The sequence below is a fragment of the Quercus lobata genome, chromosome 4 (assembly GCF_001633185.2).
Source record: "Quercus lobata isolate SW786 chromosome 4, ValleyOak3.0 Primary Assembly, whole genome shotgun sequence".
NCBI lineage: Eukaryota > Viridiplantae > Streptophyta > Magnoliopsida > Fagales > Fagaceae > Quercus > Quercus lobata.
Genome location: NC_044907.1, coordinates 91,452,108 through 91,467,763, shown reverse-complemented (window position 1 = coordinate 91,467,763; position 15,656 = coordinate 91,452,108). Strand labels below are relative to the sequence as shown.

Genomic DNA, 15,656 nt, shown 5'->3' with positions numbered 1-15,656 from the left:
AGAGAGAAAAATCACAAACCCACAGCGTTCTTAGCGGCCCAAGAGGCCCTCATCCACGACAGGATCCTTGAGAGCTTCGACAAGTTTGTCTCCGGCGCCAGCGAGGAAGGTTTCGGGATGGTGATGGGTGGGAAGGAGAGAGTGGCGACAAGACTTGCTAGGAAAAGGAGAGAAGTGAGAGAGAAGAGAGAAGTGAGAAGTGAGAGTAGAGAGTGGAGAGAGGCATGACACAAAGATAGAGAGAAAGAAAGAAACTAATAAAATAATATAGTAGATATATTGTTTTATTATGATGTTTATATTATTTTATTTTGTTGGAAACTAAAATAGATCTATTAATATAGGATGTTTTGTAAAATAAGTAGGTAAAATAGATAAAATAGCTTTCTATGGTGCCAAATAACTAAAAAAATAACACCACCACTGTGGATGCTCTAAGCTTTGGTGGATGGTGGTTAGTCTTGACTAAGGCATAATTCCTAGTGAGTATTTTGTGAGTGCAAACCTTAGTATCTTTTGTACTTTTGCAGTAAAGTAATAAAGATTTGATATTTTTCCATAAGTTCTGTATGCTTTGCACTCTTGATTCTCACATACTACTGAATGGCTCCTTTATGTGTGAGTTAAGTTGTTATAGACTTATAGGACTCGGCAAAATATTTGAGGTGAAAATCTGCCATCCAAACACAAGTTTTTCCATTATATACGTACAAAGCACACCTTTTCCTCTGTTGTAGTGACCATTAAACAATATGTTTTTGATAACTGAGAATTTGGCCTCAAGAGGAAGAAGAGGGGATGCAAAACTAGTGTTTTCCATTTCATGAGCATGGCTCTCAATTGATTGTGCCCCGAAGTTCATAAACCCATTCTACCGCTCCTTGCCCATCATTGAGGTTCTTCCACAATTACTAATACTCCCTAAATGATTATTAGAATTTGTTCAAACTGTACATATGCTTGTATTATTGTAACATCCATGAAGAGTTTAGTAAGCACAAAGGAGAATGGTATTTCAAAATTCACATCTAGTTTTGGCTGACTGAACTGGTTCAATACAAGAGGAGCATCAGGATTTAAGAAACAAACAGCAGTTCAATTATAAATTTAAAGTCCTCATCTACTTTCAATGTTATGTTGCACTGATTTCTTAAAAATGTATAATACAGACAATATATGACCATGTGGTGTGGTTGAGAAAATAAAATAATCTTGATACCTTACATCTGTTGATTCAGTCAGCCATTCAGGCTTGAGAGAAAAGGCCAAATTGAGGAAAGAAAGTAGACAGAGTTAAAGTAATAGAGAAGATAGCATGGAGAATTAGACTATGAGATGCAAAGTTGGGCAATCAGGAAAAAAATTCACCTAAGGAAGACTTCAAGGATAAACATGAACTTCCTCCACGCTAAACCTCAAATCAAGGTGAGCATCATATAAAATTATGGGTGAAGAATCTTTGGAGCCAAACAAACCATAGATATAAGAGACAAACTCAATCATATGTTAGCAGTAAATCAACTATAGGATTCAATTTTGTGACAGAATAAATGTAGAATTAGATTCACTAAAAACAGAATCAAGGTTTTGTATACATATATATGTAACATCTCTGACCTGTATTAGCTAACCATATGTGCCCAAGCTACTCTGCCTCCACCAAAACAAGAATTACATTGATCTCTCCAATATCCCTGCCTATATACATACACCTTTGGCCACCAAAAACCATTATTTGCTATAGACCAATATAATATATCATACAAAATGAAATGCACTAAATACTAATACATATGTATATTGAATTTCGAGTATAAATCTTGTATGGAGTTGCTCACTAAACTATGAACAAGTAACCAAACCATCTTGTGAAAGTAGGTACCCTTCTCGATTCAATGTCCCCCTCACTGCCCGATAAAACTCCACCCATGAAGATGAATATACATCCACTGGCCCAAACAGAAATGTTGGATTAGGACTTGCAGGGCAAGCACCCACCAAATCCAACACTGAAGCAGCCGGTTTGAGCTGCTGTGGGAAATTAAATGCTAAATTGTCAACTTTGTGTTCATAAATTTTCCCAGTTCGATCCAATTTATACTTTGAAGTCCCCTGAAACTGCCCTTTGGTCTCCCATGGAACCCGAGGTACACCACTCAAGTTCCACCTTATCCAAATCACATTCTCAGAAGGTTGCCAAATCCTATATACCTCAAGTGAAATCTCTCTGAACAGAATTTTACCATGAAATCTCAATGCCCAGAAGATCAATTTGTAGTTTTCAATACCAGTAAACGTGTTCAATGGGTCTAAAAATGTAATATCATCCCTGAAAACAATCAAATTCCATTTTAGAACTTAGAACATATTAGGATATTATATATTAGGACATTTCTATAAATTAAGTAGACCATGGTTTTGTAAAATTCTATAGGGCTAATATGGTTTTAGGGTTATCATATCAAGCCTAATGTATTACTATTTATATTGGACCTTTATAACACAGTTCAGCATATAAAAGATGTAGCCTAATATATTCTAACATTCCACAAAAAATTCCAACTTTCTCAGGACCTAAACACTTATCACAGAAAATAAAACAGACCCAGATAAGAAAATCAAAGAATATGAAATACCCAGATGAGAAAATAACCTGTAAATGTCATAATTGAGGTCCTTGGTGAATAGCACAGGAAGGTCTTCTCTGAGCGTCCTTACAGCAAGGCCAAGGTTGACATAGAAGTCATCTTTTTGGTGCTTATCTTGTGCACCAGGGGGAGTGTTAACCTGAGCTACACCCTGTAGTGGAGGAGGGGTTTGGAGGCTGGTGAGGGAGAGAGGAGAGATACAGTGAGAGTGAGAATTGGGTTTTGGTTGGTGAGGGGAGAGTGATTGGTGAATGAGGGTTTTTTCTTTTGATTTGTGATTGTGATGAAGAACAAGAGAGGGAGAGAGGTTGGGTAAGAGAAAAGACATGGCCTTTATTATTCCTCAATTGGGTTTTTCTCAAGTTCTAAGCTTTTCATGTGGAAGAGAGAGAGACAGAGAGAGAGTTTAGAGAGGGGAAAGATTTGTGTTTTGTGTTTTGCGTTTGCGTTTTGACTGTTTTGTTGTGTTTGTTGAGTTCGTGGAAACAAATTGAGGTTTGTGTTTATGATTTTTTTTAGTGGTTTTGAACATGGCCATGAAAATGGACTTAAATGGTCCAAATGAACATGTGAAATTGGTTGTTTTGTGGATTTTGCACATTGTGCCCTACATTTGGTATATTTCTCTTCCACATGTGAACATGAAAATTTTGTTGCTATTGTACCCTTGTCAATAGGAGGAAAATTGAAATTTTGAAACAAATTGAGGTTGGATGATCTGGATTTTTAGTGATTTTGAACATGGCCATGAAAATGGACCAAATGGTCCAAATGAATATGTGAAATTTTTAGTCGTTTTGTGGATTTTGACATTGTGCACTACATTTGGTATATTTGTCTTCCACATGTGAACATGAAAATTTTGTTGCTATTGTACCCTTCTCAATAGGAGGAAAAATTGAATTCACATTATCTGACCTTCGGTTTGAATAAAGCAACCATGGCGTTGGTGGTTATCATATCAAACATGAACACTATCCACTCATGGTTCATAGACATGTTAATAAAAATTGGTTACGTTTTATGACTTGACTTACTATTTGTTCTTATTTGTGCACACGAAATCTAGATCGTTTTTTCTATGAATTTTCAATAAAGGAAAGTTTCACCACTCTTTATGGTTTATTGGTGTTTTCTCTAAAGTGGAAAAGTTCCACTCATGAAAGGCACGAGTGCATTTCTATGAAATTTCTATTATTGAAAAGAACAAATAGAATTGAGGTTTGCATCCTTGGGGAGAATTTTTCTTGGAGAAAGAGAGGGGGAGGGGGGTTGTTTAGGATTAGGAGTTTATGTTTAATAATTTCAACCTAACTAGGAAAAGTTAGAAAAATTCTAAGGGATGACATATTTTCTAACTATTTACAATTTTTTAGGCTGCTTTTACATGTTTCAATGTGGTTTTATATTTTTTTAAGGTGCATTTCACACCTTACCATAACAAAATAGTGTAGTATTATTATTCTTGTTCAAAAAGAAAGGTTTGAAATTAAAGCTTTTATTAAAACAAAAAGAGAGAGAGAGAGAGAGAAAGATTCAAGCTATCGTCATAGACTATAAAGAAAATAGTAAAATACGAAAACCACTCCTAAGTTTTGGGCTAATTTTAGGCACTACCTAAACTTTTCAAAAATATCTAATTTGACCCTTAAGTACAAACCACACTTAAAATTGTTGGATAGTTCTCTTGATTCTCCAAGTCCTCTTCTGCTTCTATTCTCTGATTATTATTTATACTATTTATTATTGAAAAGCTTTCTTATACCTATAATTGTCAGAATACAATTCCCATGGGTTCGCATTGTGCCAATTAACCTCGCCGCAATAGTTTTGGGGAAATGAGCACAAATAGTGTTATTTGGTTTGTGCTTAGGGAGTAAATTTGATATTTTTTTTAGAAGACTAGGTAGTGTCTAATATTAGCCCAAACCTCATAGGTTGTTTTTTGTATTTTACCCTAAAACAACAGATTTTTCTCTTCTTAGTGGAACTCCCCCCCCCCCCCCCCCCTAAAAAAAAAAAAAAAAAAAAAAAAAACCAACTCCATTTCTAAAACAAAGTTCATATACATCATCAAGTTACCATTATTTGAAGCACTTTAACGCTTATAATTTATAAATAGATGGATTTAGTTGTGTCAAAAGAATTTTACTTTTATCAAAGCTTTTTTAGGTTAGGGATTGGTGATTTGTTCTTAATTGATGCGATATATTTAAATTTGTGGTATTCACTCTATAATGATTATTCAAACTAAAACACCAATTAGTTTTTTCATAGCAAGATGTGAATTCATATCCAATTCAGCGACAAAAAAATTTATTGATCGAGGTACCTAAAACCCACAAAAATGGTGAATATTAAATTGAGATTATTGCCTCCATATATTGTATATCACTATATCCATATGGTTCAAGGCCATGACTTCTAATTTCATGGAATGGCCATGATCAAAGCAATTTAATTCCACCCCGTCTTGCTTATTTTGATTAGTATCTATAAAGCTGATTCAACTTAGTTTGAATGAGGATGAATTATAATAATTTTTGTTGATAAATTCTAAGAACATATTTATTTTTTTTATCTAGTCGAAAGTTTATTTATAAATTCAAACGTAGACTCTATAAATTAAGAATGTCATGATATCTTAGTTTCAAAATAAATATTTAAAAAAATGATTCTCAAAAATAAATATCTAAATTCAGATGTAGACAATGAATCAAGACAGTCATAATTTCTAAATTATACATTAACCCATTATTTGATTCATATTATCCACATTCCACACACTTCGATTCGCCTCCTCCTAGTTAGATACTAACAAAATGAGCAGTACCTTACTATTTTAGGATATTTGTGCAAAGCAACTCAAAGATGAAAAAGACTGGTAGTCTGTGTCTCAAGCTGCTAGTCCTGTTCAAAAATAGTTCCTCTGTATGATAGCAAGCAAGTTTTATCATTTATGACTAGTCAATTCAGATTTAACAGGCTGCTTCACAAACCATTCAACTATGAAATCTGCCTAATTGTGAATAGTCAAAACTAAACATTCATGAAAAGCACTAAAAAACATTGCAAATTTGCAATGGTTTACCTTTTAAAACTTCAAAAATTCTAAGACCATATGATATACTACAACTTTCGTCTTTAGCTACAATTGTCCATGTTGTGAGTGGTAAAAAAAAAGGTAGTGGGTCCATGTAAAAGTGATATGCAGCCAATCACAATGTACCACATAAAATAGTTATGGTAAAAATTGTAGCAAAAGTTGTGGAATTTTATGTTGTACTAGAATTACTTTTAAAACTTTGAAAATTTGGTTAAATTTGTTACAATAATTCAAGCAAAGCTAAAAAACAATCTCAAACTTTGAAAAGCACAATTAAGGCCTAGATGACCATAGAATCCAGATAGCTTTCAAACACTAGAGGTGAGTTCATTGTCTGATTTGCTCAAATATGAACGGTTCAGTTCGAGCATTGGATAAGGTTATGATTCAAGGACATGACAACAATTTGAGTGGGGTAAATAAGTACACTTTTGGAGGGCATTTGAAAAGGATATTCTGTTGGGCCTTTTCAAAGAAACTGTTTAGAAAGAGAGCACATTCCTTTTTCGATACTCATATTTTAGTATCTTTCAATTCTCTAGCCAAGCCAAAGAGGCAAAGAGCAATTTAACCAAAAATTCATTAATATTGGCTTTTTGCTGAGGTGATCATGTTTAAAATTTAGCCCAAAATAATAATAATAATTTTTTTTTGGTCATAAATGGGAGCTATATTACATAAACATAAGTCTTACAAACATAAATATTACAACAAGACTTACTTAACAAGAAAACACATCACCACACAAACTAACAGCAGGAAATCTAAACACAAACCAACCAAACCAACACCGAGGAGAGGTCTAGCTGACTCGAAACAAAACATTACTGGACCCTTATTAACCGCGATGACTCCGGGATGAGACAAAACCCATGGAATCCCAATATAAACATTGCCACAAAAAAGTGGAGCATGTATCATACAAACTCCCATTTTGGATTGAAAAGCACCCCTCTTTGCCAGTAAATCCGCATAGCTATTTGCCTTTCTCCATATATGTTCAACACACGCCTCCCAGTCCTTGTTGAGGAGCCACCTGCAATCCAAAATCAAGTTATAAAATTCCATAGGATAATCTGTATGAGTAGTCAGCCATTTGTTCTCAAGAAGAGAATTAGTTTCAAAACAAACTCGGTGATGACCCTTGGCCCATGCTCGAGTCAACGCCTCTCTAAGACCCCACAGTTCGGCCATAGTATTATTCGTAACTCCCAGATGTAAGGAGAAACCCCACACCATTCTCCATTGGCTGAGCGTGCCACACCCCCCGCACTTGATTTTTCGGGGTTACTTATCGAGCTGCCGTCTATATTAATAGTGACATAAGGGAAAGGAGTTGGGCTCCACCTAATATATTTGATGGACAATAGAGATGACTGCCTCAAGGGAACGGTGCTAAGAAAGAAGAACTCTGTGACATGAGAGATAGCATTTTGTTTTAAAATATGAGGAGGAATGAATTTCCCTGAAAATATCAAAGAAATATTTTTACTTTCCCTATATAAAGGTTTCACATGACTTTTTTTTTTTTTTTTTTGGAGAAACCAGACTGGAACAGCCCTGCGAATTTATTCAAAACAAAATTAATGAACATCTAGAAAGACTAATAAGTCTTCCAACCAAATCTGTAGCCCCACACAATCTTTAGCTTCTTTTTGTTAGGGCATCAATAACAATATTACAACTGTCTTTGGGATTAAAGTTTAAAGTCGATTTATTTTACTATTTAGCTTATTTTTGCTACTATTCAACTTATTTTTGTTACTATTCATAGGTTCTACTACATTTTTTAGTATTATTCATGGGTCTCACTGTATTATTTCAACTAGCTTTTACTTTTATCTATAGTACTTTTAGCAAAAAAAATTCAATTTTAGTTAAATAAGTTGTTCCCAAACGGACCTTACATATGCGTTTAACATAACAGAAATCAGAAAACTGAAAAGCAGAAACTTGGCAGCGGATGTCGTCAATGATATTCACATGACAATATTTTAGTTCAGTTCATCACTAACAAATGATTAACAGCCCTATAATAAACAGCATAAAACGTCTTCAAGTTCTACCGGTATGGTTTCTGAAAAAAAAAAATCTACCCACATGTGTACATTATATATATATATATATATATTTTTTTTTTTTCTCCCCCTTTCAAAAGAATTATTTTAAAAAAAAAAAAAATCTTGGAGCGGGGGAGGGGTGGTTGTTCTGTTGTATACTACTATAGAAAATAGACAAAATGATATTATATTTCGAGTGTATACATCCAGTTCTTTCACAATATGTGCGACTCATATGCTATTAGGCAAGGACAGAGGTATATATTGACTAAGGGGGGTAATGGCTCCCCAAATTTTTTATTAATATATATATATATATATATATATATATAGTGGCGGCTCCAGAACTTTTTTCTAAGGGGATCAATAATGGCAAAGCCAAGAATTTGTAGGTGGTGGTAGGCGAGTGAAAAATAAGATGATTATTTTTATATATATACAACTTCCACATTATACACAATACAACTATATTGTACAATAGTCAAAAAAATTATTAATAGTTTAAAGATCGTTAAGACAACAATCATTGGATGCATAAACAAATAGAATTAAATAACTAGTCATACATTTTTGTCAAATTAATAATAACTTATTATATTTATAAGTTATATCAATTAAATAAAAAATATAGAATAAATAAGAACAATAAGTTAGTAATACACCTAGAAGTAGAGATTGGAGGAAATGTGAAACTAAGAAAAAGAATAGTAATAAGTTTTTGCTTTTGAAGTGTATGGTTTTTTAACCATACACGAGTTCACTCTCTTCAAATTAGAGCAAGCCGTAAAAGATTTCTTATACTTTGAAATTTGTAGAGCATTTATAAAATTACTTGATTGGACATAGAGAAAAATTAAGAAAACATAGAAGGGAGAAAGAAAAATAGAGAGAATGAGGAAAGAAACACATATGTAGATACTTTATGCTGTCAATGCCAAAGTAAGCTAGAGTCTTGAAGAGTTTTTCTTCTTCTTTTCTAAACAAATGAGCAAAAATTTGAAACATTTTTTTATCTTTCTTGTAAAATTAAATATTTTAAGAGTTGTTCTACTAACACAACATTTTTACAAAAAATTCACAACAAAATCTAGGTGACAAGTTATTAATGGTAGTTAAAAAAATGATATCAATTGTGGATCCAAATAAAAACTAGTTACAACTTACCATTTAACCTTTATTGTGAAAATATTGAGAAAGTGGCACTAGGAGAATCATATTCAAACTAATTTCAGTTGGGCTTAAAAAAAATTAAGATAGGGTGTTCAAATTTTTATTGTTGAGGTCAAAACAATAAAATTTTATAAATACTACATATATAATTTTATTTTGGGCCAAGTCAAGGGGTTCATTTGAACCCTCGGGCTAGTCATGGCGCCGCCCCTGTGTGTGTGTGTATATATATTAGAAATTTTGTTCAATAAAATTACATTTTGCCCCCTAACAATATCATTGATTCTTTTTAGACTAATGTTACATGTACAAACTTATCTACAACATTTATACAAACCGTTGAGGTATAAATTCTTATTGGTTCGTATTTGGACCCATCAATTACATCACTTTTTTACTTGTTAATAACCACTCATCATATTAGTAATTTGTATAAAAGTTTATAGCTCTAGCATTTTTCTCATTTAAAGGCCATTAAAAATTTTATAGATCTAAAATCTAAAACAAAATATACAAGCCCAAAAAAATTAGCGCAATAACAGAAATGACCAATAGTAAAGTTAAAAATAATTAAGCCTAATTAACTAATTTTACTCAAAACAAACAACCAGCCTTTTAAAAAGTTTTAAATAGAATTATTGTGTCCTTACCTAGCAGAAGACGTAGGCATCAAAAACTCAAAAAAAAAAAAAAAAAAAAAATCCTCAGCAGCTAGGAAGCAGCAAAGACAACGGTCAGGGCCACCCCCCTAACTTCAAGTCCTACCTCCGTCCCTGCTATTAAATCTCACATGTTGTGAGAGCTTGGATTTAACCCGAAACATTATGTACCCTCTCAAAAAGTAGATCTTAATCTATAAAATTTTAATTCTAGAGATTTTGCGATAAATAGATTTAATTAAAAAGAGCTTTACTGTGTAGAGTATTTGACAAACTATAATGATAGAACTCATGGCCAGCTTTAGTTTAGACCATGGATTTTAGCGTAGACCTAAGGTCTTCAATTAAAAATAAAAAAAGATAATGTAACAAAATAGAAATGAAGGAAGAAACAGATGTGTGAACACACAGGAAGAAAAGAGAGAGAAATTGAGAGAAAAGATAAGAAACTTTCTCTAATTCTTGTATTGAATGAATCTGTACACTTATCAAGCTTATATACATCTCTGAACCTAAATACCCAAAACAGAGTGCAACGGAATAACAGAAGAATAACAGAAAAATAAGAGGGAGCTAGTGGAGTTAGTTACAACACGTGTGGGAGTTAGTTACAATACGTGTGATATAATCTGAGTTAAATAAACAACTAAGACTACATGCCGTTTAGCTGCTCTTCTAAGTAGACTTGTAGCTTAGCTTGTTTGTAGTGTCGTTTTACTCTTCTTCTCATTCTTCTTATTCTCTGATCCTTTCTTCTTAATTGTCTGATACTCCCCCTTAAGATGAGACTCAGAACTATGTATGTTTAATACATTCATCTTGGAAATTAAGAACTTCAGCTGCTGACTGCATAATGCCTTGGTAAACAGATCTGCTAGCTGTGTATGTGTGGGAGTGAAGAATAAACGAATCACCTTTTCTTGTACCTTGTCTCTAACCAAATGGCAGTCTACTTCTATGTGTTTTGTACGTTCATGGAAGATAGGGTTCTCACCAATATAGATTGCTACCTGGTTATCACAGAAAAGCATGCCCGGTTGTGGATGATCAACTTCAAAATCCTTTAATAAAGCCAACAGCCAAGTCATTTCACAAACACTTAAGGCCATTGCCCTATACTCAGCTTCAGCTGAGGATCTAGAAACTATGGATTGTTTCTTAGACTTCCATGAGATCAATGAGTCTCCTAAAAACACACAAAATCCAGTAGTAGATCTTCTGGTATCTACACAAGAGGCCCAATCTGCATCCGTGTAAGCCTTCAAATGCAAATATGATTTTGATGATAGGAGAATGCCTTGGCCAGGGCATCCTTTAATGTATTGCAACACCTTGTAGGCTGCATCAAGATGTGGCTTTCTAGGCTTAGCCATGAATTGGCTTAGTTTATGAACTGAATAGGTAATATCTGGTCTTGTTATGGTTAGGTAAAGCAGCCTTCCAACTAATCTCCTATAAACACCCGGATCAGTCAACAATTCTCCTTGAAATTTGCTTAGTTTTAAGTTTTGTTCCATTGGCACTTTGCTGGGTTTGCAACCTGTCATTCCAGCATCTTTAAGAACACCTAATGCGTACTTCCTTTGACATAATGAAATTCCTTTCTCTGATCTAGCAACCTCAAGACCAAGAAAGTATTTCAAATTACCAAGGTCTTTCAACTTGAATTCCTGATTCAAAGAAGTTTTAAGATCTTCAACTGCTTGAACATCATTACTTGCAATTAGAATGTCATCAACATAAACAAGCAATGCTATGAAAGTCTGATTGCACTTCTTAGTGAACAAGGAGTAATCTGATTTGGATTGCTTGAAACCATATTTTAAAATGGTTGAAGAGAACTTGGAGTACTACTGTCTTGATGCTTGCTTGAGACCATACAAAGACTTGTTAAGCTTGCAAACTAGGTTTTCCCCCTTGCTGTGAAATCCCTGAGGTAACTGCATATAGACTTCTTCATGGAGATCACCATTAAGAAAAGCATTGTTCACATCAAGTTGGACCAAATGCCAACCTCTCACAGCAGAAATGGCAAGCAGAGTTTTGACAGTAGTGAGCTTAGCAACAGGTGAAAAAGTATCAGTGAAGTCTAAGCCAGCTTGTTGAGTGAAACCTTTGGCAACAAGCTTGGTTTTGTATCTGTCCAAAGAGCCATCAGCATTGTATTTGACTCTATAGACCCATTTGCACCCAATGGCTCTTTTATGAGGAGGTAAAGGTGTAATAGACCAGGTCTGATTGGCCTCCAAAGCAGCAATTTCAGATGCCATAGCATCCTGCCAATTAGAATCTTTGATTGCCTCATGGTAAGATGTAGGTTCAGGTATGGCAGAGATGAGGGAGCAGAAATGTGCATAATTGGAGGATAATTTGGAAGAATTAAGGTAATGAGACAAGGGAAAGAGGATACCTGACTTGTTGGCAGAAAGGGAAGGTGGATTATCAGTAACAACTGTGCTGCATTTAAAATCTGTTAAGTATGCAGGTGGTTTAGAGAGTCTGGATGACTTTCTTAAGGGAATAGAGGATGGAAGAGTGGAAGGAATGATAGGTTGGATAGATTGAGAAGGTGAAGGATCTGCAGAATTTGTAACAGGGAATTCTGCAGAATCTTCAACAGGTAAGTCTGCAGAATTGTGAACAAGTGAATCTGCAGGAGCTAAAACTGAGATATCAGTAGGTAAAGTAGCTAAAGGAACATCATGATTGGAAAGAGTATCATTGAGAGGAACCTGTGGGACATAAGAAGAAGTGCCAGAGGTTTCAAAATCAAAGAAAGAGGCAGGTGGTTCAGCCACTGAAGGAAAAAGGTGAGATAAAGGGATATTTGTGTTTGGAGAAAAAGAATGAGGCTGTGAAATGAAAGGAAATACAGTCTCAAGAAAATGAACATCCCTGGATATGAAAAATCTCTTGGTAGTCAAATCAAGTAATTTGTAACCCTTAACTCCAAACGGGTAACCAAGAAAGACACAAGGGGATGATCTAGGATCAAATTTTGATCTGTTATGGGATAAGGTGGAGGCAAAGCAAAGACAGCCAAATACCTTTAAATGAATAAAGGAAGGAGGCTTTCCATAGAGTTTTTCAAAGGGAGTTTTTTGGTTCAGAAGTTTGGAGGGTAATCTATTGATTATATGTACAGCAGTCAATACACAGTCACCCCAATAGCAAATAAGAACATTAGATTGAAATTTTAATGCCCTTGCAATGCTTAAAATGTGCTGGTGTTTCCTCTCCACAACTGAATTTTGTTGTGGAGTGGCAACACATGAATGTTGGTGAATGATGCCTTTGCTTGCATAAAAGTCTTTTAAGAAAAATTCAGGGGCATTATCAGTTCTAATGGTCTTAATATTTGCATGAAATTGTGTATTGATCATGTTATAGAAAGAAATCAGCAAAGGTCTAGTTTAGCTTTTGATTTCATAATATAAATCCAAGTGGATCTTGTGGCATCATCCACAATGGTAAGAAAGAATTTGAATCCATCATGAGTGAGCTTGGCAAATGGTCCCCAAACATCACAATGGATCAAATCAAAAGCAGCATTTGAAACATGATTAAGAAAGGGCAATGGAAGCCTCTTCTGTTTTGCAATGGGACAAAGAACACAATTTTTATTGCTATGAAAATTTTGTACATCAGGTATATGACTGTGTAAGGCCTGAAACTTATTATCAGAGGCATGTCCTAACCTCATGTGCCAAAGATAAGACTTGGTAACTCTAGGAATGGATATTGAACCAGATACAGAATTGACAAAAGATTGAAAAACAGACTCAAGAGTTGAAGAATCTTCTGAAACAGATTTGCAAGAGGATGCAGTGTGCAGCAGATACAGATTGTCATGTAATTCACCCACTCCAATCGTTTTCCAACAAGTAAGGTCCTGTATAAAGCAAAAATTTGACAGAAAAATGAAACAACATGAAAGTGTTTTGGTTAATTGGCTAACAGAAATCAGGTTGAAGGTGAAAAAGGGGACACACAATACATTTTCAAGTTTCAAAGTTGAAGTAACCTGAATTGTACCTATATGTGTAACTGTGACCCTTTCACCATTAGGTAATTGAACAAATGTGGAAATGGAGCTAGTGATGTGTGTAAACAAAGATAAGGAATGCACTATGTGGTCTGTGGCTCCGGTATCAAGGATCCAAACATCAGTACCATAGGCATTCTTATTGACAGGATTAACAGCAAAAACTGAATGTTGCAAGTCTAAGGAAACACAATCTGACCAAGTATTACACACATTACCTGAAAGAGCAGAATTAGCTGAGTGCAATGCATCATTGGCAGCACCAGATGTGGATGCATGATGAGAGCTGAGCATTGAGATTAATTGTTGATATTGTTCTGAAGTAAAGGGAAATGAATTGACCTGTTGATTGCCAGAATTGTTAGAATTTCCTTGATCATCTTTAGTCAAGACTTGATTGGCCATGGCCACTCTGCCCTTCTGCTTGTAACCTGGAGGATATCCTACCAATTTGTAGCATTTTTCTACAACATGTCCAAGCTTGCCACAGTGACTACATACAGGCCTCCCTTTTGCATTGATTCCTTTAGTGCTCTTGTTGTATCCTGGATATGGAATCCCTTGATTGAATCCTTGATTCTTGACTGCAAGGGCAGTTGATTCAACAGAAGGAACAACAGTAAATCCTGAATACCTTTGCCTTTCCTCTTGAATCACCAGAGAAAATGCCTTATCAATGGAAGGACTAGGCTCCATCATGAGTATTTGTGTTTTCACTTGAGAATAGGAATCATTCAACCCGTTCAAGAATTGCATGAGAGAATCTTGATGCTGGAAGGTTGTGACCTTATCATTCACACCACAGGTGCACTTTCCACATGAATAACAAGGTGAAGGCCTGAAATTCAATAATTGATCCCAGGCAGCTTGAAGATCAGTGAAGAAACCTGTGACTGTAGCAGCACCTTGCATCATAGTTGAGATTTGTTTCTGAAGCTGAGAGATCCTAGGTCCATTTGCTTGAGAGAATCGTTTCTTGAGAGTATTCCACACTTCGAATGCAATGTCTCTGTAAATTACACTGGCAGTGAGGTTAAGAGAAACTGAATTCAAGATCCAAGAGGAGATCATTGAATTGCATTTGGACCAGGCTTGCTTCTCTAACGGTGTGATCGCCATTGATGCATTAACAGTACCATCAACGAATCCAAGCTTGCTCTTGGCATCCAAAGCCATTCTCATTGCTCTGGACCACATAGGATAATTGTCCTCTGTTAATGGTTGAGTAACCAGAATCGCACTTGGTGTTTCACCATGATGCAAGAAAAATGGACTTCGTGGATCCTCCATCGGAGTCAGTTCTCGTTGAGATGAGAAAACCTGAGTAGCCTGAGTAGCTTGAGTATTCGACGCCATTGAAGAAGGCTCGTGCTCTGATACCATGTTACAAAATAGAAATGAAGGAAGAAACAGATGTGTGAACACACAGGAAGAAAAGAGAGAGAAATTGAGAGAAAAGATAAGAAACTTTCTCTAATTCTTGTATTGAATGAATCTGTACACTTATCAAGCTTATATACATCTCTGAACCTAAATACCCAAAACAGAGTGCAACGGAATAACAGAAGAATAACAGAAAAATAAGAGGGAGCTAATGGAGTTAGTTACAACACGTGTGGGAGTTAGTTACAATACGTGTGGTATAATCTGAGTTAAATAAACAACTAAGACTACATGCCGTTTAGCTGCTCTTCTAAGTAGACTTGTAGCTTAGCTTGTTTGTAGTGTCGTTTTACTCTTCTTCTCATTCTTCTTATTCTCTGATCCTTTCTTCTTAATTGTCTGATAGATAAGAAAAAGGAAGCCCCAGAGAGGCTTCAAATTTGTTAGGGAAGTGGGGGAAGGGGGTAATTGACATAAAAAATAAATAAATAAAAAATTCAAAAAACATAGGTTGGTTGTACACTCTCTTCCATGTCCCAAGGTCCCCAAAATTGTGAGCTAAATCCAGTACAATTAAAACTATAA

General features: G+C 35.0%; 2 protein-coding genes across 2 annotated transcripts; both read right to left on the bottom strand.

Moving 5' to 3' along the window:
- Positions 1–1,534: 1,534 nt before the first annotated feature.
- On the bottom strand, positions 1,535–3,163 carry LOC115988096. The gene is made up of 2 exons (XM_031111733.1): positions 2,654–3,163; positions 1,535–2,329 (listed from the first exon to the last, which is right to left on the bottom strand). The coding sequence occupies exons 1-2, from the start codon at positions 2,974–2,976 to the stop codon at positions 1,843–1,845; spliced, it is 810 nt and encodes a 269-aa protein (XP_030967593.1). The 5' UTR covers positions 2,977–3,163; the 3' UTR covers positions 1,535–1,842.
- A 9,992-nt stretch (positions 3,164–13,155) lies between these two features.
- On the bottom strand, positions 13,156–14,446 carry LOC115983628. The gene is made up of 2 exons (XM_031106355.1): positions 13,907–14,446; positions 13,156–13,535 (listed from the first exon to the last, which is right to left on the bottom strand). Exons 1-2 carry the CDS (start codon positions 14,442–14,444, stop codon positions 13,501–13,503), a joined length of 573 nt encoding a protein of 190 aa, XP_030962215.1. The 5' UTR covers positions 14,445–14,446; the 3' UTR covers positions 13,156–13,500.
- Between the last annotated feature and the right edge of the window lie 1,210 nt (positions 14,447–15,656).

Excerpts from the sequence above, each read along its gene's own strand:
- LOC115988096 (XM_031111733.1), bottom strand. The coding sequence starts at position 2,976 with ATGTCTTTTCTCTTACCCAACCTCTCTCCCTCTCTTGTTCTTCATCAC. Across the intron at positions 2,330-2,653 it reads CTCAATTATGACATTTACAG|GGATGATATTACATTTTTAG; the intron begins GTTATTTTCTCA and ends GATTGTTTTCAG.
- LOC115983628 (XM_031106355.1), bottom strand. The coding sequence starts at position 14,444 with ATGCAATTCTTGAACGGGTTGAATGATTCCTATTCTCAAGTGAAAACA. Across the intron at positions 13,536-13,906 it reads AGCTAATTCTGCTCTTTCAG|GACCTTACTTGTTGGAAAAC; the intron begins GTAATGTGTGTA and ends TGCTTTATACAG.